The 26,051-nt window shown below is 39.2% G+C and overlaps 1 protein-coding gene across 3 annotated transcripts in view; it reads left to right on the top strand.

Moving 5' to 3' along the window:
- The window catches only part of PCSK5 (proprotein convertase subtilisin/kexin type 5), a 468,004-nt gene that overhangs the window by 291,109 nt on the left and 150,844 nt on the right, over window positions 1-26,051 (top strand). Inside the window, exons 14-21 of one of the 3 annotated variants that reach the window (XM_040417063.1) lie at window positions 3,408-3,551; window positions 4,469-4,571; window positions 6,024-6,217; window positions 10,305-10,389; window positions 13,939-14,042; window positions 14,675-14,804; window positions 18,760-18,875; window positions 23,334-24,682. In XM_040417063.1, the coding sequence (XP_040272997.1) occupies window positions 3,408-3,551; window positions 4,469-4,571; window positions 6,024-6,217; window positions 10,305-10,389; window positions 13,939-14,042; window positions 14,675-14,804; window positions 18,760-18,875; window positions 23,334-23,440 (983 nt within the window). In that variant the 3' untranslated portion in view covers window positions 23,441-24,682. Of the gene's footprint in view, window positions 1-3,407; window positions 3,552-4,468; window positions 4,572-6,023; window positions 6,218-10,304; window positions 10,390-13,938; window positions 14,043-14,674; window positions 14,805-18,759; window positions 18,876-23,324; window positions 24,683-26,051 lie in introns of those variants that run through there. The other 2 variants (XM_040417062.1, XM_040417061.1) reach the window with 2 other exon arrangements.

The raw sequence follows: 26,051 nt of genomic DNA, 5'->3' as shown, positions 1-26,051 counted from the left end.
CCTAAAAGAACATATATGCTTAAGTGGAGTACCGTATTATTAACCTGATTGGACCAGTTGGAATAAAATCTTAACCTCCTGCTTGACATAGACATACTTACATAAACTTGAGCACATCATTATGAAGTGATGAGGAATACAGGTATTAGGAAAGAAGCTGGAAAGAGGTAATTTAATATCCTTTTAGATTCAACCAAAGGCAGAATTTATTCTCTTGCAAGTACACTTTTAATGACATTATAACTTCACATTTGACTCCAGAAAGACTATTTCACCTCCGTTTCGAAAGCTATTTTCTTTAGGCAAAATCTTTATTTCATAGATTAGATTAAAGATAGTGTTGATCCTTATTAATCTAATACAGGTAACAGAAGCTCATTCTGGAGCTTGAGTTTCTTTGCTTTCAAATTATTCACTTTGACATTTTAATTTCATTTTTAATTAAAGCACTTGCTTCTAGAAAGTTGGTCTCAGGCTTATCCTGTAGAAAACGTGCCAGTGGTGACCTCCAAGACCCACTCCATGACGTGACCACTTTCCTCATTATGAGAAGGTTGTAGAAGTCTATCATGAACTTTCTGCTAATACAGTATCAAAAAAGATAAATATGTGGGAAATAAGAAATATTTTTTGTAAAATCTGGTTTAGGATACTTTATTATTTTCAGCACAGCTCTCAAGCAGGCTGTTCTGGCATAGAATTCTGGGAATCGGCCAGAAAAAAAAAAACTTGCATGCAGCAGTTTTTGTCTGGCTAAAATCAGGCATATTTGCCGGGTAGCGGCCGGATCTCTGCTGGACCCCATTATAGTCAATAGAGTCGTGAGCATTCCAGATCTGGAGAGCTGTGCCACATATGTGAAAGTAGCCTTATCCAAGTGCATGGCCCAGCTGAGGGGAGGAACATGATTATTTGTTATATTTAAAGAGGTTTTCAGAGTTTTCAATGCTGATGACCTATCCTCAGGATAGGTCATCAGTATCTGATTGGTGGGGGTCCTACACCCAGGACCCCTACTAGTCATCTGTTTAAGAAAGCAGTGGCACTCCTGTGAGCGCTGCAGTCTTCTTTCTGCATTTCCTAGGCCAAGTGACACACTCATCACTCAGCGAGTGGAGCTGAGCGTGATACCAAGAGCAGTCGCTATACAATGTACGGCGCTGCGCTTGGTAAGCTTTGAGAAGGCAGCAAAGCTCACAGGAGCACCGGTGTCTTCTCAAACAGCTAATTGGCGGTGGTTCCTGGGTGTCGGACCCTCGCCGATCAGTATAAAAATCCTGGAAAAACCCTTTTAGGCCATTACCTATGTTTGTTCTTAGTGATAAGATGCAAGTATTAGCATTGCCCATTGTAGTCTAATTGTCAACATTAGGAAATACATTTGAGAGATTTAAAGGAAAGCTATCAGTAGCTTTTTGTACAGTAAACCACCAGCATTTTGTTTTACTGCTGGAGTTTTAAACATGCCCTTGTCAAATCTCTCATCTTAATAAATTACACTTCAGCATCATCCGGCACATGCACAGTGAAACGTTGTGTACTGGCCTAAGCTTCATCTACACATGCGCTGGATGCAGGTAGCATGTTATGGGGCAGGAAGAGCTGATCCAATTAATATAGTTTTTTGGAAAAATATCCAGTAAAATTTTTAATTGTTATTCACTTACCACCCTGCCCTTTCTATGCTTAGTAGCCATGTGGGCGTTTCTAATGAGTGATTGACCGCTATCTCCTAGGGGGAAAGCTGTTGATTACTGAATAGGACCACCCACATGACTACTAAAGAAAGATTGAGTTTTACAGAATATTTTTTACACAAAAGTATATATCAATCTGCTCAGCTCCTGTTCGGTAGCATGCTGCCGACAGACATGTACATGTGGCAGGCTCCTTTAGGTCTTTCACATTTCATACTGTCTAAGATAATTACACAACAGTAAATTCCCCACCATGTTACTGAATATTTAACATTCAAAACAATTATGCTATGGAGATCAATGTGGATGGTGTATTGATTAGACTTAATATCCATGTGACAAGGCTGTACAAAGCAAAAATAGCACAAATAAGTAGGGAAGCTGCTAGCTTCAGCATACATACTTGATAGAGGTAAGCCTTTAAAACCATTTGCCTTGTACACTACAGGGCCTTTTGTGTACATTTTTGGTAATTTTAGTTAAAGGGAAACTGCCATCAGAAAGGGGTATTTTATTATTGACTATCCATAGAAAACAATGGGGGAGATTTATCATTCCCTTTACTCCTGAAAAGTGGCATTAAAAAGTTGTAGGCGCGACTTTTTAACTGCGACCTCTTAAAAAATAGACCCTTTTCTAAAAGAGGGTGTGGCAAGAGCGGTGAAGGGGGTGTGGTCAGACACAGCAACAAATTTGCCTTCATTTATGGCAGTTTTGTGGCATAAATGAAGAAAGAAATCTATGGCATCTCTGAGCTGTCGTAGATTTCTGGTTAGGCTCACGGACTGCAGGAGGATGTGTCTAATTTATGATGAGGCATGTGCCTGGTCATAAATTAGGCACATCCTCTGACAGTGCAGGGGATATCAAATCTTGATAAATCTCCCCCAATGTTTTTGGTTGATTTTTAGTACTGTTTTTTTATTTCCTCAGTACTATGCCATTAAAAAGTAAATACCAGATATTGTTCTTCTGTAGCAGTAATCTTACAGAGATAAACGTTCTCAAAGGAAGGCTCTGTGGCAGAATGAATTGATTATCTATAAGGTAGTCCTCATTAGAATAGTAGATGGAGGAATGGAATGACTGACAGAATGACAGCTGTATTTTTCTCTTGATAGACCTAGAAAAGATGCAAACAGAGTGTATTAATTAGACTAGTAACAAGAGTCATACATATGAGTATTTATCACTCCCACCATTTACCATGAGACACCACCCTGTTCTCTGTCTCTGTTGTCATGAAGGTGCCACCACCACAGAGGTCCAGTCCTTGTCTTCCTTCTTGGAAAGAGTCTTCAGTTCTTATGTTGGTTCTACATTAAACATATAGGGGGACATTTTTTAAGACCAACAATTTAGATGCCCCATATTGCTTTAATTGTTTCAGATTAATCTGGATTAGAATAGCATTGAAAGTAGAATTTCTTGTCCAGCCAAAATTTCTGTTTCCTAAATCAGATATATTGCATCTGCAGTCAAGCCCTAGGTTGTTTGCTTGGTCATATATAGACTTGTGATCTGAACACTTCTGCAACACTTCAACTCATCATGTCTTTAGTTTCTGAAATACATTCTATGTATAAAGTGAAGCGGCCTTATCCAATTTTCTTTTCCTGTATGGTTACAATTTTATTTAATAGCAATCAAACATAGAATGACCAGTTTGTAGTCATCTAATTTTCTGTGCTGTATTTTTTTATCTCCAAGGTAAATTGAAGGATTGGTCCTTAGTATTATATGGAACTTCTATCCAGCCATATTCCCCTAGAAATGATGTTCCTAAAGTGGAGAGGGTACGCTCCAGCCCTGTTGAGGAGCCATCGGAGGAATACAATATTGATGACTATGCAGGTAAGGCACAACAATGATGAGCCCATCCGTCTTGACTGATCATTATTTTTACTTAGTACTTAAAGGAGATGTCCAGGATAACATGGCTATTGTATGCCCCACACTTATCCACAGGTTGTGTCTGGTATTACTGCCCAATTCTATTAAAGTAAATGGGGCTGAGCTGTAATACCACACATAGCCATCTTTTTCCAGTCCTGGAGAATCCCTTTAAGAATTTCAAATTGCCACTTGATTGTCCATGGATCTCATCAAAAGATAACAGGCAGCCCTTTAAATGGAAACTTTGTAAATATTATGAATTACATGGGGGACAGGGTTGCCAATTGTATGTCATTTACTGGACAGTCTGTAAAAGTAGGGGGCCTTTTCCACCATCTAAAAAATGAATGGATCTATGTTTTTTTAAGGCTTCTGGTACTTGAGTGGGTCACTATGAATACCACCATTTTACATCTCACAGTAGAGCTGTATATTGAGCTATAGACATCTATTACAACATGTTGGCCATGATTATTCAACAAGTTGTCCAGAAAATTTAAAATTCAGGTATCTAAACTGGTTGGGGAATTCAACATGGCTGCACTGCATCTTTTTCAGCTCATTTCCTTTGCCACTGGCAGTGATTTCAGTTATAACAATATTGTATATGAGGGTATTTCTGATTATTCATTTTCCTCTTTATTATAAAACCACCCTGAAACATTGGGTCCTCTTTAAATTAGACATAGCAAATTTGTGGTTATTGCATGATTCTCCTAGACCTTTAAGACATGATAAGAATCTATTCAAGTGAATGTATTTTTTTTCTGGCATGCAGCTACTAAAACACTCTAATGCCTAATCTGATTTGTAGTTTGTTTTTGGTTTCTTACAACACCTACATAAATGACTATATAAATGTATCCTGGCACTAGGTCCCTGTGATGCAGAATGCAGTGACGTGGGCTGTGACGGACCTGGACCCCATCACTGCACTGACTGTCTACACTTTTATTATAAAGCAAAAAACAATACAAGGTAAACATATGACATCTCAACGATTTCTGTATGAATGACTTCCAGTAAAAGTAACTTATACCTCACCTACCAGTAAAAATAACTCATTGAGGGACATTTATCAAGCCCTTAAGCCACTATTGTGGCTTAAAAAAGTTGCAGATTATGTAACCATAATTTGTGAGCTTCTGTGTACTTTTCTGAAGTGCTGCCAAAAGACTGGGCTTAGCCGGAGGGGCCGAGCCACTTTTACTATAACTTTCACCAGAAAGTGGTGGAAGCTATAGCTGGCATAGCTGCTGTAGACCTCAGTGCCTGGCGCACAGCAGGGCCGAGATTTGCCGGATCTTTTAAAAGGCATCTGCCTCTTAATAATTTAGGCGCATCTCACACCAGTGCAGAGAGATCAAGACTAGATATATGTCCCTCAATGTTCTTTAATTTTCTTTACCCTTTTCTATCACATCCTGTTAGATACTCTTCTTGGGCTGTCCTTTCTGTATGCTACATTTATAATACCTTGGGGATATTTGTCAGTGTGATAGTTTTATTAAAGGCAATGCTCTCATTTATTACAAAGTCATCTGTTACTTCTTGTGGCTGGAGTGTTATGGTATTCAAAGGGGTTGGCCCTCGGACAACATTTATTACCTACTCACAGAATAGGTCATAATTGTATGATTACGGGGAGTCTGACCGCTTGGACTCCCACCAATCACTAGCATAGGGTTCCCCTTTGCAAATGGAGAGTTAGTGTGCATGCATGACTGCTGTCTAATGAACTGCTGAGTACAGTACTCAGCTACAGGTCCTTTCACACCAGGGACTCCAGGACCCCCATTCTTATGAACAGTGGTGATCCCACCATTCAGCCCCCCCCAGCGATTATATATACAAGAGGTGAGGTGATAAATGAATGTGGCCCAACCTGTTTAATATACAGAATTTTCTAAGTTGCCACTGTTACATAAATGTTCTAGAAGAATTGATTCATGTAAGGAGGAAAGGGAAAAGGGATATATATCATCTAAGACCACTCATCTAGCTGCATATAACAAGAAAATATATTGTTTATCACAATTTTCTTTGAAAATAGAATTGACAATGATTATGTGCTCCAAATTACAATAGAAACAATTGAGGGTTCTTTTACATCAATGCAGTACAAATTGTTACCGAACCAAGAAGTGTAATTCATGGGCCTTCAAGCAAGGTTGAACAAATGAAAGCTTAGATATGCTCTGACTCATTAACCAAAGTATGAACTTGTGTTTTAGCTGTTATAAAGGCAAGATTTATCCAGCAAGTAAATGCATAATGCAAAGCATGGAAGAAATGGAGCTCTTAATATATAACTTTTCTATAGAACTTAGCAAAATTGCAAATCAGGGTCAATTACTTGTCATGGTTAAATCCAGTAAAAAGTGATAATTTTCAATGGTGTCCTTTTAAGAATTTCTGGGTTTTTTTCAGGATTTGTGTATCGGAATGTCCCTCAGGCCACTACTTTGCCGAAAAGAAGAGGTGTAAAAAATGTTTCCCGAACTGTGACACGTGTGTAGGAAGTCGTACTGACCAGTGCACAGCTTGTAAACCTGGCTACTACTTAAATGAGGAAACCAACATCTGCATCACCAACTGCCCAGATGGCTTCTACTTGAATGAAAGTATGTTCTCTTTCCATCAATACCCTTAGGGTATAGCTACAAGATGGCATGTGTCATCCAACATTTATTTAACTGTAATGTCATGCAACATTTTTTGTAATGATAGTCTATGCTGCTGCGCTGTGACATGCCACGGGCATGGGTATGGTATCATTAGGTGAAGGAGGCGCCTATCTGGCCCAACAGATTTAAGATTACTTAGTCACTATTACTTACTAGTTTTCTGATGCAAGTTATCCCTAAAAGCCTAGCCAGCAAAGATGTCAGGTTCTGGTGCACAGACCTGCTGAAATACACCAAAGTCATGTGCCTCTTAATAAATTTGGCATCTCTCGTGTCACCACAAACTAGATCCGATTGGCAGTAGTAATGCCATTGTTGATAAATATGTCAATTGGAAGTTAGTAAGTTAGGAGGTACTAATACTACAGTGCCTTGAAAATGTATTCATACCCCTTGAACTTTTCCACATTTTTTTACATAACACCCGCAAACTTAAATGTATTTTATTGGGATTTTATCTGATAGATCAACAATAAATAGAAATCTGAAAAGTGTGGCGTGCATTTGTTTTCAGCCCCCTGTACTCTGATAGCCCTGAATAAAATCCAGTGTGACCAAAGGTCTTCAGAAGTATCTAATTAGTAATTAGAGTCCACCTATGTGTAATTTATTTTCGGTATAACTACAGCTGTTCTGTAAAAAAAACATTATGAAAACCAAGGAACTCACCAGACAGGTCAGGGATAAAGTTGTGGGGAAGTGTAAGGCTCAGTTCACACCTGAGCGTTCTGAAAGGAGCGCTCTGTATGCGCGATTGTACGGGCGTTTACAAGCGCGCATACAGAGACAAGTGTACACACAGTGTCGCGCGTTCCCGAAAGTCTATGTACGGGAACGCGCGACAAGCGCCCAAAAAAACGCTCCTGTACTTGTGTGAGCGTCGGGCGTTTTACAGCGCGATCGTACGCGCTGTAAAACGCCCAGGTGAGAACCATTCCCATAGGGAAGCATTGGTTTCTCCTTGTTGAGCGTTTTACAGCGCGTAGGAACGCGCTGTAAAACGCTCAGGTGTGAACTGAGCCTAAAGCAGAGTTAGGTTATAAAAAAATATCCCAAGCTCTGAACATTTCACGGAGCTCTGTTCAATCCATCATTCCAAATTGGAAGGAGTATGGCACAACTGCAAACCTACCAAGACATGGCCGTCCACCTAAACTGGCAGCCCAAGCAAAGATCTAATTAGAGAAGTAGCCAAGGTCACTCTGGAGGAGCTGCAGCGATCCACAACTCAGGTGGGAGAATTTATCCCCAGGATAACTATCATGTGGGCTTTATGGAAGTGACAAGAAGAAAAACATTTTGGAAAGCAAGCCATAAGAACTCTCATTTGCACTTTGCCGCAAGCCATGTAGAGGACACAGCAAACATGTGGAAGAAGCTGCTTCGGTCAGATGAGACCAAAGTTGAACTTTTTGCCCTAAATGCGAAACACCATGGGGGTCATTTATCAAGATGGCTTAATTGCCCATAGCATCCAGATTTCTCCTTTCATTTTCTAAAGGAGCTGTCCAAAATTAAAGGTAGAATCTGATTGGTTGCTATGGGCAACTAAGCCAGTTCTACTTTACACTAGTTTGATAAATGACCCCCTATATGTGGCGGAAAACTGCGCATCACCCTAAACACACCATCTCCACTGTGAATTATGGTATTCGCAGCATCATGCTGTGGGGATGCTTTTCTTTAGCAAGGACAGAGAAGCTGGCCAGAGTTGATGGGAAGATCGGTGGAGCTAAGTACAGGGCAATCCTGGAGAAAAATCTGGTAGAGGCTGCAAAAGACTTGAGACTGGGTTGAGGTTCACCTTCCAGCAGGACAACAACCCTAAACATACAGCTAGAGCTACAATGAAATGGTTTAGACTAAAGCATATTCATGTGTTAGAATGGCCCAGTCACAGTCCAGACCTAAATTCCATTGAGAATCTGTGGCAAAACTTGAAATTGCTGTTCACAGACGCTCTCTATCCAATCTGACTGAGCTTGAGCTATTTTGCAAAGAAGAATGGGCAAACATTTCACCCTCTAGAAAAGCTGGTAAAGACATATTCCAAAAGAATTTCAGCTGTAATTGCAGTAAAAGGTGGTCCTACAAAGTATTGACTCAGGGGGGCTGAATACAAATGCACACCACATTCAAGTTTATGGGTATAACATGAAAAAATTTGGAAAAGTTCAAAGGGGTATGAATACTTTTTCAAGACACTGTGTATATAAGGGGGTATTACAACTGGCAGTTACAAGCTGCACTTTCTGTTTGCAGCACATAGTAGATCATATGCAATGATACAGAACAGTCATGCGTAATGCTGGTATTATGGTCCCACTGGTTTCTTTTTCCACTAAGAAATAAGTGTAATCTTCTGTTCAAAAAAATCAAGATGAATGTGTGGGCGACCTATTAAGAGTCAATTGAAACCATTGCAAAATCAAAGCCATGACACTGGTGAGGACAGAGTGATACCCATACCACACAATGCCCAACCCTTTTGTTTTATACGGTTCTCTAAGGTTTCATGAGATTGCTTGTTATTTGAAGATGCCACTGACTCTTGCTGAATCTATCATCTTTGTCACCAAAATGCTGCTTTCATCCTTTTTTTTTCTAACTTATTTTCCAAGATATAAATACAAGTCAAATAAAAGTCAACATATCCACCCTTAAAACCAAATTATCTAAAATATGTTGCAATAATACCAGGTGCATTCAGATCAATCATCCAGTAGTCATTTATCACATGTTGTTCCTTGATAATTTGCTTATTCCCTAAAGCTACATCCAGGATGACATTGAAAAGCCTGCCATCAATCTCTTAGAACAGTGTTCTCAGATTTATAATGTTATGCTCTGCAATGTTGCATTGAGCAACACTGTAGTAATATAACAATATAAATGAAAATCCCCTCGAATATAAGTCAAGAGCTGTGTTCTTCTGTAAGGTGCTTTCATATCCTATTGAGCCAAGCTAACTTGGTCTCCTGAAGGAGTAATTGATTCTAGGTGACAACTGCTATTAAAGTAGACCTCTCTGCACCCCTGACATGTCCGTTTTAGTAAATAATTGTATTCCACATGAAATGACAGTTCTGGAACATTAAGTCTTATGACTAACTTCTGCCATTTTTCGTCTATTCTTGTTAGAAGTTTATGGATGAAGGTACAGATTGGTGTTACCAGTTGGGGGTTTGCCCCCTGCATAGTCAGTCCTTGTCCAATCAATGCTGTCAGTGGCAGACTGAGAAGGGACACCCCCCCAGCTGGTGCCGTCCATCTGTACCTTTATCAGCAGGAAAAAGAGATGATTGGCACAACACAGAGTCATAAGAAACGATTCTCCAGAATTATAATTGTAAGGGGAATACAAGTGGTTGCTAAAACGGCCAAGTCAAAAGAGGTGACAGGTCCTCTTTTATTACAATAGCCAAGGGTTGTGACCAGCTTTCCACAGATTCTGAGTGAAATTTCTCGACAGAACCGATTTATATGCCATTCACTGTACATGATCATTGCTACCCATACAGATTCATTGTAGGCAGCACATCCCCATTTACATAGACGGTGTGCTGCCCACAAATGCTGATTTTTAGGTGCCACGTGAAAGATGTGATCACCCGATGCACAAGCGATAGGCATCACCTTTATACAGCACAGTTATTGGGAGCAATCATTTGTCACCAATAATTGTCCCAATCCTTGCCTTGTGTAATAGGGTCCTTATAATGGGACAGATTTACAATTGTGTTGTTGGCATTGTATACATACATAGTTACATAGTGATGGTTAAAAAATATTTCCATCAAGTTCAACCAGAGAAAGTGAACAAATGTGGATATATTCTAGCATTTTATATCTCCCCCTTTTACCCAGAGGTAATAGCCAATCTACAGTAAAAGGACAAAATCCTTGCCCTACCCAAATGCCTATTAGCATTCATTGCTAGAATTGTGTTGTCACATGCCAAATGTTTCTTGGACAAATATATTACTCCAGTATGTCTCACACTATAATATAATTTCCTTTCCAGATAAGAACCTCTGTCGAAAATGTCAAGAGAACTGTAAGACTTGCACTTCTGCTGACAATTGTACGGAATGCAGACATGGCCTGAGGTATGAAATCAATGAATTGCTGTAGCTAACCACACGACTGCACATCAAAGCCATATATTAAGAGGTCCTGAGTGAGTTTGACTCTTTCATCGTCATAAAATTTTGCAGTGAATGAAAGAGCTCAGTGAGGCAGGAGGTGGGAAATTTCTATAGTAACATAAATGCTTAAAGAGACTCTAGGTAGTGATGAAATACTAATGCGATGTGCTGCTGAGTGCACGATTCCCAACCTCAGATGACTCATAAGGTCTCTTAGCTCAGGCTGTTGCATTAAATGTCATATAGATCCTGTCAATAAAACAGAAACTTCTCATAAATATTACATTCTACCTCTTTATTCTTCTTTACTAACAGAGGTTAGCGCACATCAAGCAGGAAGGGAGCAGATATTTTACCGGGTGCTGCGTTCGCAGGCTGCAATAGTAACCTTAATGGGTGTCAGCGGAGTGTATGATGTTTCAGAACTTTGGATTCTGGACGCTCCTCTGTTGGTCAAAGTACTTGAAGCAGCCTGTATGTTATATTATATCACTGCAAGAACACCTTTAATAGCAGCATCAGCTATATACAGTAACATAGTATATTAGGCCGAAAAAAGACATTTGTCCATCAAGTTCGGCCTGTTATCCTGCAAGTTGATCCAGAGGAAGGCAAAAAAAAAACTGTGAGTTAGAAGCCAATTTTCCCCACTTAAGGGGAAAAAATTCCTTCCTAACTCCAATCAGGCAATCAGATAACTCCCTGGATCAACGACCCCTCTCTAGTAGCTATAGCCTGTAATATTATTAAGCTCCAGAAATACATCCAGGCCCCTCTTGAATTCCTTTATTGTACTCACCATCACCACCTCCTCAGACAGAGAGTTCCATAGTCTCACTGCTCTTACCGTAAAGAATCCTCTTCTATGTTTGTGTACAAACCTTCTTTCCTCCAGACGCAGAGGATGTCCCCTTGTCACAGTCACAGTCCTGGGGATAAATAGATGATAGGAGAGATCTCTGTACTGACCCCTGATATATTTATACATAGTAATTAGATCTCCCCTCAGTCGTCTTTTTTCTAAAGTGAATAACCCTAATTTTGATAATCTTTCAGGGTACTGTAGTCCCCCCATTCCAGTTATTACTTTAGTTGCCCTCCTCTGGACCCTCTCCGGCTCTGCTATGTCTGCCTTGTTCACAGGAGCCCAGAACTGTACACAGTACTCCATGTGTGGTCTGACTAGTGATTTGTAAAGTGGTAGGACTATGTTCTCATCACAAGCATCTATGCCCCTTTTGATGCAACCCATTATCTTATTGGCCTTGGCAGCAGCTGCCTGACACTGGTTTTTGCAGCTTAGTTTGCTGTTCACTAAAATTCCTAGATCCTTTTCCATGTCAGTGTTACCCAGTGTTTTACCATTTAGTATGTACGGGTGACTTGCATTATTCCTTCCCATGTGCATAACCTTACATTTGTCAGTATTAAACCTCATCTGCCACTTATCTGCCCAAGCCTCCAATCTATCCAGATCCCTCTGTAGAAGTATACGGTCATCTTCTGTGTTAATTACTTTGCACAGTTTAGTGTCATCTGCAAAAATTGACACTTTACTATGCAAGCCTTCTACGAGATCATTAATAAATATATTGAAGAGAATAGGGCCCAATACTGACCCCTGAGGTACTCCACTAGTGACAGTGACCCAATCTGAGTGTGTACCACTAATAACCTCTCAGCCAGTTACTTACCCACATACAGACGTCTTCTCCCAGTCCGAGCATTCTCATTTTATATACTAACCTTTTATGTGGTACAGTGTCAAATGCTTTGGAGAAGTCCAGATATACGACATCCATTGATTCACCACTGTTAAGTCTAGAACTTACCTCCTCATAGCCTGAGTATTGGCATACAGCTATGTGCAGTCACGGTAAAGTGGTGAAAAAATGTAAAAAATTGCAATATATTTGGTCTGTATACAAAAGTATTCAGTGTTGTAGACTGTGGCTATATTATATACTGTATACACCAAATGATCCCAGTCTAGGACATTTTATCTCCACTCCTTATGAGGACCTTGCTCTCCTTTTTTCATGGTATAATGACCAATGGACTTTTCTCATGGACTGTGGACACTATGGGTAACATTTGCTCATTTCCTAGGAAATGTTGATTGCTTTGTTTAAAGTGATTGATCTAAGAACATATGCAAAGAAATTGTTACATATATGTGAATTATTTCTTTGGGACTATTTGTTATGGGGGAGGGGTAAGAGTGATTAACCTGTGAGTGTCTAGCAAATGGGTTCACTTTATTGTATTTGGATACCGACTTCTTGCTATCTTAGGCCATACTTCTTAGACAGCTGTGCCTTCCAACAGTCCTACACACATGCACACATGACTCAACCGAGCTTGCTTGTGTTCTCTAATTCAGAGAGGGGAATAAGCTGCAGCCAGGATTGGGCATTTTAAAATCCAATGTCCCAGAGCTATCCTTCCTCCAGTCCTCTGCTGTCAGGGGATAGTTGGGACACCCCATGCAAATTAGATGGTTGGCCAGTCCTGTTGCAATCAGCCGGTTCATTCATCTAATGTGTATAGCCAGCTTAAAGGAGGTTAGAAAGGGGTTGAGCTGCAGTACCTAACACGGCCAGTGGACAAGAGTGGCGCTGTTTCTGGAGCTACATCTCAAGTTAGATAAACTGATGATTTAATTTTGTAACGTGGAAAATTAATCCTAAAATATGTGATACACGAAAGCGTACCATTAATGTAAATGAACTCTCCATGTGACTATATCAACAGTGATTTTGCTTATAAGGCTGTCCTGAGTAAAATTAGCGTAACTTACTGGAGACAGTAATGCAAAATGCCAATTCGTTACATCACTTTCATTTGTATTATGACAGTTTGTAGTATTCTGCATATGTTACTTAGCATTTTGCAATGGGACCCTGTATGGAAACGCATTCATACTACAACAGACTTAGCAAAGCCATCCCAACATTATAGAGGAACATGATCTTCAATGCATTCCTTAACATAAGTATAATATGTGTTATCGTTCATCCATGTATAACGTCATTTTATCATTATATAGTAATCGATGAAAGACCTAATTTATACCATTAGTGTAAACTGTCTACTGTATGTTTAACTTTCAATGCTAATGAGAGAACATGGGACTGAGGACAAATGAGAGAAATATTGGATGTGGATAAGTCAGCTTTTCAGCTTTACCATTGAGTACCTAACTGATTAATAAAGTAATTTAGGTCCCTTTTCTTAATTATATATAGCCATCGCCAAATGTGTCTTTAGAATGTAGGAGAACATAGGAAGCAACAAGTAGGCTGAAGAAATTGGTTCAAGACAAGTAGAAGAAAGTAACTTTTGCTATTTTTTGGACTGGGTTATAGTTGCAATATTAGGCTATTAATGGCTTGGGTTAGAAAGACTGGTGACCCTCTGATAGGATTGTCCTAGACCCTCTGCCACCACAGTTTTCTCCAGAAGGAATGTGCTGCTGAGATCTTTCCTTCAGAGCTCTCCTTTCTTTAGTTTGCAGGGATCCCGATGCCTCATCAGCTGTGATGATGGAAAATACTACAGCACTGTGAAGAAGGAGTGTGATGCATGTCACAGATCCTGTGCCACATGCTCAGGTAAAGCATGTCCGATCACTTTGCATGGGATATGGAACATTTTTAATCACTGCTGCTATTTTTCTGTCTCTTTTATACATGGTTGATCTTTATATCCCCCATCTATCTACATACCTAATCTATAAGAGAAATAAATGACAAAATCAATTATTATGTAATATTCAATAAACTAAATGACAAATACAAACTCAAATGATAACCACAAGAAAACAGTCACCTGCTGTTTTGGGAACTGTTGGTTATTACCTAACAGGACATCATTGCATTTCTCTTTATGATATTACAGATCGCTTTATAGGGTCTATATACAATATACATTTTCCTTAGACTTTGTGCCTCCATACTTTCCTCATATTACGCTGAATTTCTCTTATGTGACATCCAGAACCTATAGATCTTTATGGCCCTGGATACTTGCAGGTTACCCAGTTACCTTTACCCCACAGTATAACCCTTATGCACTAATGTCATGAGGCCTGATGTATTGTATAATCATTCAACTGTCAATATTACTACCTCAATCATATATACAGTATGTAGTAGTCAGTCTTGACCCTTTACCAAATACTTGTAATATACGAAAAATACTGTATTTGAGTACATATACTATGTTTTATATCTTATTAATCTAGGTCCTGGAATAGATAATTGTATAAATTGTGCAAAAGAAATCTTCTTTGAAAATGGACGTTGTGTCATTTCGTGTGGCTCTCAATATTATATGGCACCACCGAAAACAAATGGGTTTAAAACATGTAAAAGGTAAGCAGTATTGACGTATAGTAATGTGAAATATTGATTGCACTTTTAAGCTAGGAAAAAATGTTTCGTGGGTGAGATCTAAGAATAAAATACATTCACACATTAGTGTGTCCTCAGGCAATAATAATCTAATAACTAGAAGAATGTGACATTAATAATGCATAGAAGATGATACAGAAGTCAAGAAGTGTAGCAAACACATACAACCATAAATAGTCCAGAGATGAAAACAAACCTGAAATATCACTGAATATGCAGCAGTCATTTTCTCATTATGATCAGCAATATTTACCCAGCAACACAGCCAGAGACGAATCATACTCACTCAGCAAAGAGATGATAAATAGTGTCCACACGAAAACAACAAACCTCAATGCTGTCAGCAATGAATGGTAGAAGGACTACAAATCCCAAGTTACAGTGACGCAACACAAGTAGAGCAGAGCAGGGTGCTAGTAATACAAGGATTCTGTACATAAATGTACAGAGCTCTTGCTATACCCAGCAACAACAGAGCAGACGACATGAACATTTAAAGGAAGGCTAGCCAATTAAGGTGAGCAAGATGATCAATACATCCAGATACTGGCGTAAGGCAGCAGGAGAACATGAGAAAACAGTGAAATATATTTTGCTCCTTAGACAAACCTTTACAAATTATATATAAAACATACAGTAAGTGCACTGTAAGTCACATCAGGACTTTTCAGTACTTGGCCAAAACTTCATCCATTTCACCCATATACAGAGCAGAATTACTTGGTAATTTGATTCATTTTAACCATATGGAAGGTGGAAATGGTAAATTCAAAGGGCTTTCATATGTTTGCTGCTAGAAAACTTGTGTGGTATATATAGCTTTACTCATAAAGTTAGCACAATACCCTCACAGTGAGAGCAGAACAAAAGGATGGCAGATGTGAGACTTCAAAGAAGAACAAAAGGGGAGGAGATATTGAAAGTTACTCTGGGATAGCAACTGGAAGGAACAGAGTTTGTAAGAGACATGGGGAAGACTAATCATGAGTGGAATTATTGAACTAATTTTTCTTGACTCTGTGTTCCTTTATTTTCTATTAATAAATGTGAAACTCTTTTAAACAAATACATACAGTGTTCCGCTATATTCATAAATTCAAAAACCCCAACCACCCACGTACCACCTCCCATGAGCTCCCGGTAAAAAAAAAAAAAAATTGCCCCTTCCCAAAGAGACCAGAGGGAATAATACCTTTTTAATTGTGCTTAATTCTTATTAAATACTTTCTTAGAAATTTCAAGTATTGTATGTTAACTGCACTGACCCAAGCTTCGAATCTTGGAGGGGTAGTTGCTTTCCTAGTCTTTCTTCTTCTCGCTAAGTCTATTACAATTAGTTCCACAACCGCATTCTCAATTTTTTCAATAATTCCCATAGTAGACCCTCAAATTGTAATAACATCTTTCTTTTGGTTTACTATCAAATAAAACATCATATAATTGGTGTCTTGCTAATATAAGTGACTCCTTATTCAGTTGTGCCCCCAAAGCATATTGAACCTGCAAATAATAAAAGACAATTTTATTCTCTTCAAAAGTATTGAATTTATTATCATTAAACCGCTGTGATAATAAATTAATCCCTGCAATTTCCCAAGCTTTTGTACATAATATCCCTGCCCTATACCTTATAATACCTAAAATTGGAGTTACGAAAACCTTCAATATTCAAGTCTTCCCTCACTGAATTCCACACACTCTGTAGCATCTTGCCTGTGACACACCTAAGTATTTTTTTTCTATGAAGAATTTGCACCTTGAGTGCACTAATAACCAAATGACTCCTATCAACTGCTACCTTAAATCCCATCATCTCCATCTCCAAGTTGGGCATCTTTACTCCCCCTCTATCGTTGGTTGTGACAAACTATCTAATCCTATTCTAACTCTCTTACTATCCAAGATAAATTTAAGAATTAATTAAACAAAAACATTTGAAGAAAATTAAATTTTTATGTATCCAAGCATCCATAGACATTCTCAACCTTCTCCAAATCTTTTACCCTAATTTTCTAAAACCATGGGAAAATATTTTAAAATAAAATAAAATCACTACAGTTCTTCAAAATGATAATCCGCAAATATTAAATTTTCTTATCAACTGGCATAATGGGCAGAGTGACTACCTCAACTTCTTGGCCCACTGTCATAATTGCAGATTTTTTTCCAGTTGATAATTTTTTCCAGAATATTTTCAATGCTGAGCAATAATCTTGATAATTTTACACACCGATTAAGAGATATCCCTAAGAAACAATAGCAGATCATCAGCGTAAGATAAAACTAGAAAATAATATCTAAATATCTAATAGCCCAGCATCCGCATTGTAATGTTCCAGCACATGGATGTCTATGGTATATTGAATTCTCTTGCTTTAATAAGGCATAAATCGATAATTTGGAGAATTGTTGTTTTAGAAAGAAGATATCATTATTCACAGAAATAGAGAACTGCAATGTTCGGAGTTGGGGGGATGGGTGCATGGCTCTGGGACGGGCCTCTTTTTCTGTTATGTCTCTTGAGAGAGGATACACACTGATCTAGCCATACATATATTCTCTATGAAAAGAAGTGTGATGTGACTGGTTAAAGAAGCCGCGAGTTTTAGTGTTTGTGCTGCAAAATAATGAGCACCAAGGCTCAGCATTTGGAAGTGACAGCGATGGCATAGGATTTTCTTACTGCATTGAACGAAAAATGTGACGATTAATGTAAATTTCCTTTTCTAATGAAAGCTTTCAGCTCCCCATACACATCAGATTAAAACAGTGAGAGGCTGCCACAGCTAATTACATCAAGGAGAAGCCGGGAATTCTGCTTCCAATTACACACATTAATACACATTACATAGCCTCACAAGGCCTCAGTGTTGATGGTTAGGACGGAGACATGATTTTATAGCATAAAATAAGACCAGCTGCGCTCCTCATAGTGGAAAGCTATTTTAGAATACCTCTTGCCAATAAATGGGTTGTCATTCCAGACGGGATTAATAGAGATGCAATCAGTGTTGTTAGAATGAAATTGTTCTTGACGAGGTGTAAAAAGCATCAACACATCCAGTTTCCAGCTTGAAAATGTACTATATGCTCCATTTTGCCCACTTCTTTGTCAGTCACTGGTCACATTTAATTACAGTACATACCAATGAAGTACTGTATCCCAGTCCAGAAGTGAGCTTGTGTATGTGATTACAGTCAGCATATGCATTCAATTCACATGCTTTGTATTCCTATAAATGGCGTAAGTTATTTCAAATAAATGACTCTGCAAAGAGGTATCTCCCAACCATCTCGCTAGTGCCAGCACTTGGAAATGGCTCCCTATGAGTCAAAATCCGACTTTCCAACAAGCCTTGAGATTTGACAAGGGAATATAGCTTGGCCAGATATCCATCCATAGCCAGCTGTTTCAGGGTGCTTGCTCCTCGTCAGTACGGAGTAGGATTCTGGCTGGCTAGGTGCGATGCCTTGGAAGAGGCTTAGGCAGGGTGCCGAATCTCCTTAAAGAGACCAGTCCTGTATGGAGACTTACTGTAAGTACTCCATGGTATAGAGACATATTGGCAGTGCTCCATGGGAAATGAATATGCAAAGAGGTATCTTCCAAGAAAGAGAACCATCTCACTCATGCCACCTTTTGTAAGTGTCTCCTTATGAGTCAAAATCTGGATAGCGATACAAAGTCCATGGACAAGAGTGACACTATTTCTAGAGGAAATTAGTCGTGTTTTTCTAGTCAAGTACAAGTAACTGGATTCGAACATCTAGGTTCTGAACAAATGTCCTGACCTGCGGATTTTCTTCCCACCAACGTGCAGCATCTTTGTCCTTATGTAGCAGTTCCAGCTTGTCAAATATAGGCACTTCTAATCATTTCTTAGATTACATGGAACATATTACTGATGTTTTACAGATGTGATGGCAGCTGTTTATCCTGCGCTGGGCCCGGGGACAGAAACTGTACTACTTGTCCGGATGGCTATCTACTGGAAGGCAACACGTGTCTGGTTGGAACGGTGTGTAAAGATGGTGAGTCCATTGATGGATGGGATAGACTTCATATAATTCATATAATGCAAACAGCAAGAACACATGAAGGTTGTTTGCAAAATGTGGGTCTGTAAAGAAGTAAAGAAAGAATATTTGCTAGAGAAACTGGTTTTTACTTTCTGTGCCAGTTGTGGAGCTGTTTTATGATGAGCGCGGCAGATAAGGACCGAATGTACGTCTGATGGGAGGATGAGTGATGGATTGCTCTGACATTCCGTGTGCTGTCTATACACTGTTTATCTGTGAATACTGAACCTTTATAACCACTGTGCCCTTCAGATAAATCGCAGTGTCCTGCAACAATTTATTTTTACTGCCACTCATGGTAAACCTTACAAAGAATGTCAATGTTAATGCAGGCTGAGCTCATATTACTGAGACATGAGGCTGTGAATTACAAACACAATATTTTCATCTCAAGCAGCAGGTTTTTATTTTGCGTAGATGATCGCTAGGTTGCAGGCAGCACTGCAAACATTGGGGTCTCAGTGCAGCCGAACAATTTCACACTGATGCACTTTGTACATACTACAGAGTGCATATTAAGGCTACTTTCCCACTAGCGTTTCTATTTTCCGGTATTGAGATCCGTCATAGGGTCTCAATACCTAAAAAAAAAACGCTTCCGTTTTGTCCCCATTCATTGTAAATGGGGAAAAAACGTAACTGAACAGAACGGAATGCTCCAAAATGCATTCCGTTCTCATACCGGAGAGCAAACCGCAGAATGCTGTACTTTGATTTCCGTCATGGGATGCGGAGCAAAGCAGATCCACAATGCAGGTCAATGGGGACGGATCAGTTTTCTCTGACACAATCTGACACAATAGAAAACTGATCCGTCCCCCATTGACTTTCAATGGTGTTTATGACGGATCTATCTTGGCTATGTTAAAGATAATACAACCGGATCCATTCATAACGGCTTAAATATGAGATGATAGGTGTCAAGGATGTGTGAAATGGAAATGACCCATTTATCAACAAGCTCAGAGAGCCATCAACTATAGTATTCAGGACTGGCATCCCACAGGTTAATGACATAAACTATATTTATGTAGCATGCTGCTGGTGGATGCATCCGCTCTATTTCTGCATTTACTATCAAATGTACTCCATATGATTAAATACACTAAACGTAGTAAAGGCTTGCAGCACTCCTGTCTAGTCTCATCTGCCACCGCCATGCAGAATATAATGAAGCAGCTCTAACTGGACTGTTGAATGATACGCAATGATATAGCATAACCAATTACATAATAGCGTTTTGATGAAAAACCCATTAAGGTAAAATGTCTTTGCGTAATCATTCCCTTTCTACTTGCCTTGATTGTTTCCCAGTTGCCTGACATCCCCCAGTCATTATTGAACTCCACAAATAACATATGACTGGGAATCAGGAAAAAAGATAATAGGATACGATAAGAAAAATCCTATAGAATTTGTAGGTGATTGTCATTGTTTAATCGAAATTCTTTCCAGCACAATCCATCCACCACATTTCACCAAGAACTGTTTAATGCCTTCCTTCTCAAAATTGAAAATGACTGACCCTTATGTGGGCAAATAATTCCTCCTAAAATATCTTATGTGACTATGTGACCATCCTTATGGTTGACTGACTACTTCACTTTGAGCAACCTGGATTAAAGGAGTTATCTCATAAAGAAAGCCTCCCATAAGGATGCATGTACAAGGATTGTCCGATTGTCTCTAGCTCTGGAAAATCTGAGCCATCCATGTATTTTATGGTCGGCCATCCAGGGAAAATGTATGGTCAGCCATGCACATTTAGGATGCCTTCACTTGACCATTGGACAGCCATGCCTGTTTTGCGGACTGCATACCTTGGTTCCATAAAACACAGTCACCGGGCTTGTGTACCCCACATCGCAGTGCGGACCCATTGACTTCAATGTGTCCACGATCTGCAAGATGCGGCCAAAGATAGGACATGTTAAATGGTAAATTTGAAATTGATGAAAGTGAAGACTGATAGGCACTTATAAATCCTGACAAAATGAATAAGGTCAGTCACATTAGGAATGCAGAATGTTATGGTAAGGGCTACAGGGAATATACTGTAGCTTCTGACTAGATTCAGTTTTTGGAGGACTGCAAGTAAAGTGTTGTTCTGAAGGTAATATGAAGGGGGGGGGCTCCATAATGGATTGTTCTCTCTAGCTCTGGGCAGATCTTTTGACCAAGGTTATGTGTGTCTGTCTGCTGTGTGTATAGTGCAGAATACCATATTCATGTGGCTGGAGATTAATGCCTGTGTTTGACTCACATCAATGTCTTTTTTTATTCTTATCTTCACAAATGAGTCTTGATTGTTTGGCTTAGATGTTTTTTCAGCTAGCAATCATTTTTCATCTCTGGCTCACATTTGATTTCCTTCCCTTTTTATCCCAATGACAAAATTTCCTTGAAATGTTTTCAGTGTATTGACAGCAAGCGGAGAAAGACATCTCACAGCACAAACCTCTTCACACCAGTCTTATTTATAGAGTGTAAAAGTCACATTTGTCTTTCTTTACAGTGTCAGATGTAGTTGTCAGAGCTCTTTGTGTAGAGGCTTGAATTCTCCCAAAGATGTGCATAAATACAGTTCCACGATAATATACTGCCATGATCATTTCAGCTAAAGAATAAACTTTGATAACACTGATTGTGCATTATTTTAAGGGGTTTTCCAAGGTCGGTAAGAGTCTGGAGTCCAGGACGGGAGAGCTGCCTAGTGGGCGGGGCAGGGCCTCACTACACTCTACGTTCTGGCACTTGGATATACTGCATATTGGTTTTCTTGTCAGGCTGCTTACCCATGATCGCATATCATAGGAAGGATCACGTTCTTACCATTTATTATAGAGCAATGTAGTGAGGCCCTGTACTTCACCTCCCTAGGCACCACTACAAGTGGCAGCATCTAGTCCTGCTCACATTCTAGGACAGGTTGCTACTTGCTAGCCATTTTAAATCCCTGAGGACTCCTTTAAAGTGTACCTAAACCTTCAGAGAAAAGTTATTAAAACTAATCGTAAATGTAATAAAAAATATTTGACTTGAATTATTTTTTTTTTTACTTTTCCTAGCAACATAGACACTTGAAATTCAAGTGCCTATTGTGCTCTTCAATCTGTACACCTCTACATTGCTGTGTACTGAAGTACTGATTCCCCTTTGGCCATGCTGAGCGCTGTTGCCCCTGGCTGTACCAGCGCTGCCCTACTAAAACCTGGCATAGATAGGCTTTTTCAGGCTTTAGCAGAGAGGGCACAGGCAGAGGAGCAATGTGCTATTGAGCTCTTGCCCTGCACAAACCTTACATAGCCAGTCTATACCAGAGCAGTGCTGGTACAGGCAGGAGCAGCGATGCTTTGGCCTGTACAGTGCTCATTGCGCTACAGGTGAGTCAGTACTCACATACATAACGGTGTACAGGAATACTGATTGAACTTCAGATGCCTACTTAACTAGGAAAAGTAAAAAAATAAATAAATGACATTACAAATATGTGTTTTATCACATCTACAGTTATTTCGAATAAAGCTTCTCTGGAGGTTTAGGTACACTTTAAAGGTGAATTCCCCAATATTTTTAGTACAGCCTGATGAAGGTGATGGCCCGCCTATTTATAGTGTTTTATGTATGTTTTTAATAAATAACTTTTATAGATAACAGAGCAGCGTGCTTTTCTTTTTCTTTTTTCTGCTCCTTGTTGAGCGAATATGTTCCACTATTTTTAGTGACATTTGCAGATCATTTGAATAATGAATTTGCTGCAGACAAATATTTGCTTGTTCGGCTAGATAGTGATTTAGGTGAGACTTTCTTATAGAAAATGCTCTATCAGAAAAAAGTATGCAAATTAGCTCTATTCCAGAGTAAAGAAAAAAACAATTATAAGAGGGAAACCATAGACACCTCCAAAAGGAGACAAACCTCACAATGCATATCAATAATATCCATGGTTTTTATTTTTTTCTTGTATTTCCAGTATATGTCTCTTGATTTGCAGGTAAACTCAGATGAGTGATGCTTTAAATGCATATTGTATGAACATTACGTTCCCTGTTACTTTATTCCTCCTCCATGATTTTATTGTCCTTGAGTATGATATTCTTTGCAATGTTTATCACAATTTCTTGATGTTAAATTCTAATTTTCTACTGTTTTTTTTTCTGTTTCTTTTATCTCTTTCATCAATGGATGTCAATCACTCACTCTCCACGGATCCTTATATTCCTACCTATTGAAACCGTGTTGAATGAAATTTTACCTCTGATGGACCAAATTGCCTTGTTTCCTGCTGCTGAATGTTTTTTCTCATACAATCTGCCTATTTCTACCCAATCAAACCTTCTTCCGTATCCATCTTGAAAATCTTGACATTTCTGCTCCTTCCTACTGTCAACCTCGGGAAAGCAACGGAAGAAGCGTGGGCTGAGGGTGGCTTCTGTATGCTAGTAAAAAAGAACAACCTGTGCATAAGGAAAGTACTTCAGCAACTCTGCTGCAGAACATGTACACTCAAGGTGTGATTGAACTGCTGCAGAAGCTTCCATTTATTAGACTTCTAGATTTTTCATATTAATAATTAAAAGCCACCTCTTTCTCTCACTCTCTATTGCCCACATCCCCCTTTTGGTGGGGGGGAATGGTGAACTGTTTTGTTGGAACTTCAAAGAAACAGACAAACTACAACAGACCTACCTTGTATTACCAGGTGTTTACTTTCAAGCACCTGGATCCACAGTCATTATTGTGTGACCAAAGCATTGATGCCAAAATTAAGAGTCAGCTAATAATGTGATGTCACCTTCAAGGTTTGCTTTTTCTTGTTTATTGTTTGGCCTCCCCAAGACAGGATGGGTTACGACGCGTTTAACTCCCTTAATACTGAGATGGCCTGCCATTTAATGAAGGGATACAGTGATTTATGTCTTGTTTTTCTGTGAAATATAAAAATATTTATCCACATTTTTTTATTTCATTTGTTTATTTGTTTTCTGTTGATGAATATGCTTGGATATCACTACATGAGGAACGTGTCTGATGACACCAGGGCATATCTACCATAAGTTGCATTTAGAGGTGGCCATACAAATTCTCTATAGTTGATCAAAGTTGAACATTTCAACCAACAAAATTGTTCCTTAAGTGAAATTTAACACTTCGTTTTAGCTAGCTGATTACAGACCATCATCATGAAAAAAAAAAATTGTAAGTTAAGTTTCCTTCAAAGAACTGTCCAAGAATGTTGTTCATCCATCATCCCATGTCATTGAACACGTATGGTCAGTTTCACTATAATGGCCAATATGGACTAACAGCTGTTTGCCAGATGATTGTTCATTTGATGGTTGTTGAACCTTCAACATACTTGTAGCAAATATGTATGGCCACCTTTGGTGTCATAAGCTATAAGATTGTACAGATCTGCAAGACAAATTCTCAGGGTTTATCTAGATGTGAAATGTTGAAGTAGTTAGCCAGTAGATAAAATGAGACTACATTGTAACCACAGAATAATAAGATCTCAAGGCTTGAATGTGAAGGTCACTCGAGGAAGCCTTCAATGTTAATATAATAAAACTTGAAGGGGTTGTCCACTTTATTTCTAAATAGGATAGGTCATCAATATCAGAACGGCGTGGATCAGACTCCCAGCAACCCGCTGATCAGCTGTTTGAAGAGAAAGCAGCGCTTCTATAAGCACTGCCTTCTCTTCATTGTTTACCTGCTCGCCGACGCAACCTCAGTGGTGAGAAGGTGCGATGGCGAGCAGGTAAACAATGGAGATAAGGCAGTGCTCATACGATTGCTGTTTTCTCTTCAAACAGCTGATCAGTGGGGGTGCTGGGAGTCATTCCCCTGAAGATCTGATATTGTTGACCTATCCTCAGGATAGGTCATCAATATAAACAAAGTGGACAACCTGTTTAACAGTCAAGGACAGTGGTTTTACAAGTTGTCAGTTCTTCAAACCTGACATCTTTCTGATGCATTTTTCTTAGGGTTCATTCACACTTCCGTAGTGTATTGTGGCTCTGCAATACACATGGCCGGAAGCCCCATAGAACTGCCTATTCTTGTCTGCAGACCGGAAGATCGGGGTCGCGCTCCGGAAATGCGGATGCGGAGAGCACATAGTGTGCTCTCCGCATCCATTCCTGTCCCATTGAGAATGAATGGGTCCGCACCCGTTCCGGATATTATGGAACAGATGCGGACCCATTCCACGGACGTGTGAATGGACTGTGTACAATTCAGAATGGGCAGATTTGCTACAGGTACATTGTTCATAGGGTTTATATACATGTAGAGTATATAATATATACATAATATTATGAATTAGCTTGTTAAAAATTAAAACCATTAAATGATGATTAAAGAATACTTTATGTCTAGCCAAGAAAAGGGCTTTGAGTGTTGCATATTGTTTTAGCAATGCTTATTTCAGAATAGATTTGTGTAGATACATATATATATATTCATTGAAAAAAAAATCACATAATTTAATGATTGTAAATGTTTTTAGGAGTGTTTCTTGTGTGTTCATTTGAAATTCTCATTCCTCACACAAGGTACAGATAAAATTGGTGGTTGTTTAATACAGGTAACACATTGCAAAGCATACTATTTAATGTGTGTTTTACTGCCCACTGAAACAAAAAAAATTCTGTGGGGATGCAGTATACTATATATTGTTCAAATGTCAGATGTTTTGCATCAAACTAGTGAGTTTATGTTGGCCATAGAAATTATGTAATTATGAGCAAATCTTGTTTAATCCATAGGCTCAGCCTAGTGGTCACCCAATGTCTTCTGCTGGGGGAAACGGTCCATAGGAATGTTCCCGTCTAGTTCCTTGTTTTCCTAAAAGAAGACAGCTTACAGCTATGTTATGTCAATGGCCAACCTAAAGGGGTTTTCCGGGACTAAGATACTGATGACTTATCCATAGGATAATCAATATTAGATTAGTGGGGGTTACACACCTACGATGATGCATTTGGGAGCTGAACTGCAGTACCCGTGAATGGCCACTATACAGTGTATGGAGCTGTGGTGTTCCAGCTCTGTATGCTGCAGGGAACAGCTAATTGGTGGGGGTGCTGGTTGTCAGACCACCATCGCTCTGATATTGGT

This window comes from Bufo bufo, chromosome 2 (genome assembly GCF_905171765.1).
Source record: "Bufo bufo chromosome 2, aBufBuf1.1, whole genome shotgun sequence".
Taxonomy (NCBI): domain Eukaryota; kingdom Metazoa; phylum Chordata; class Amphibia; order Anura; family Bufonidae; genus Bufo; species Bufo bufo.
Note: the sequence above shows the minus strand (reverse complement) of the source record. Positions and strands in the feature narration are given on the sequence as shown.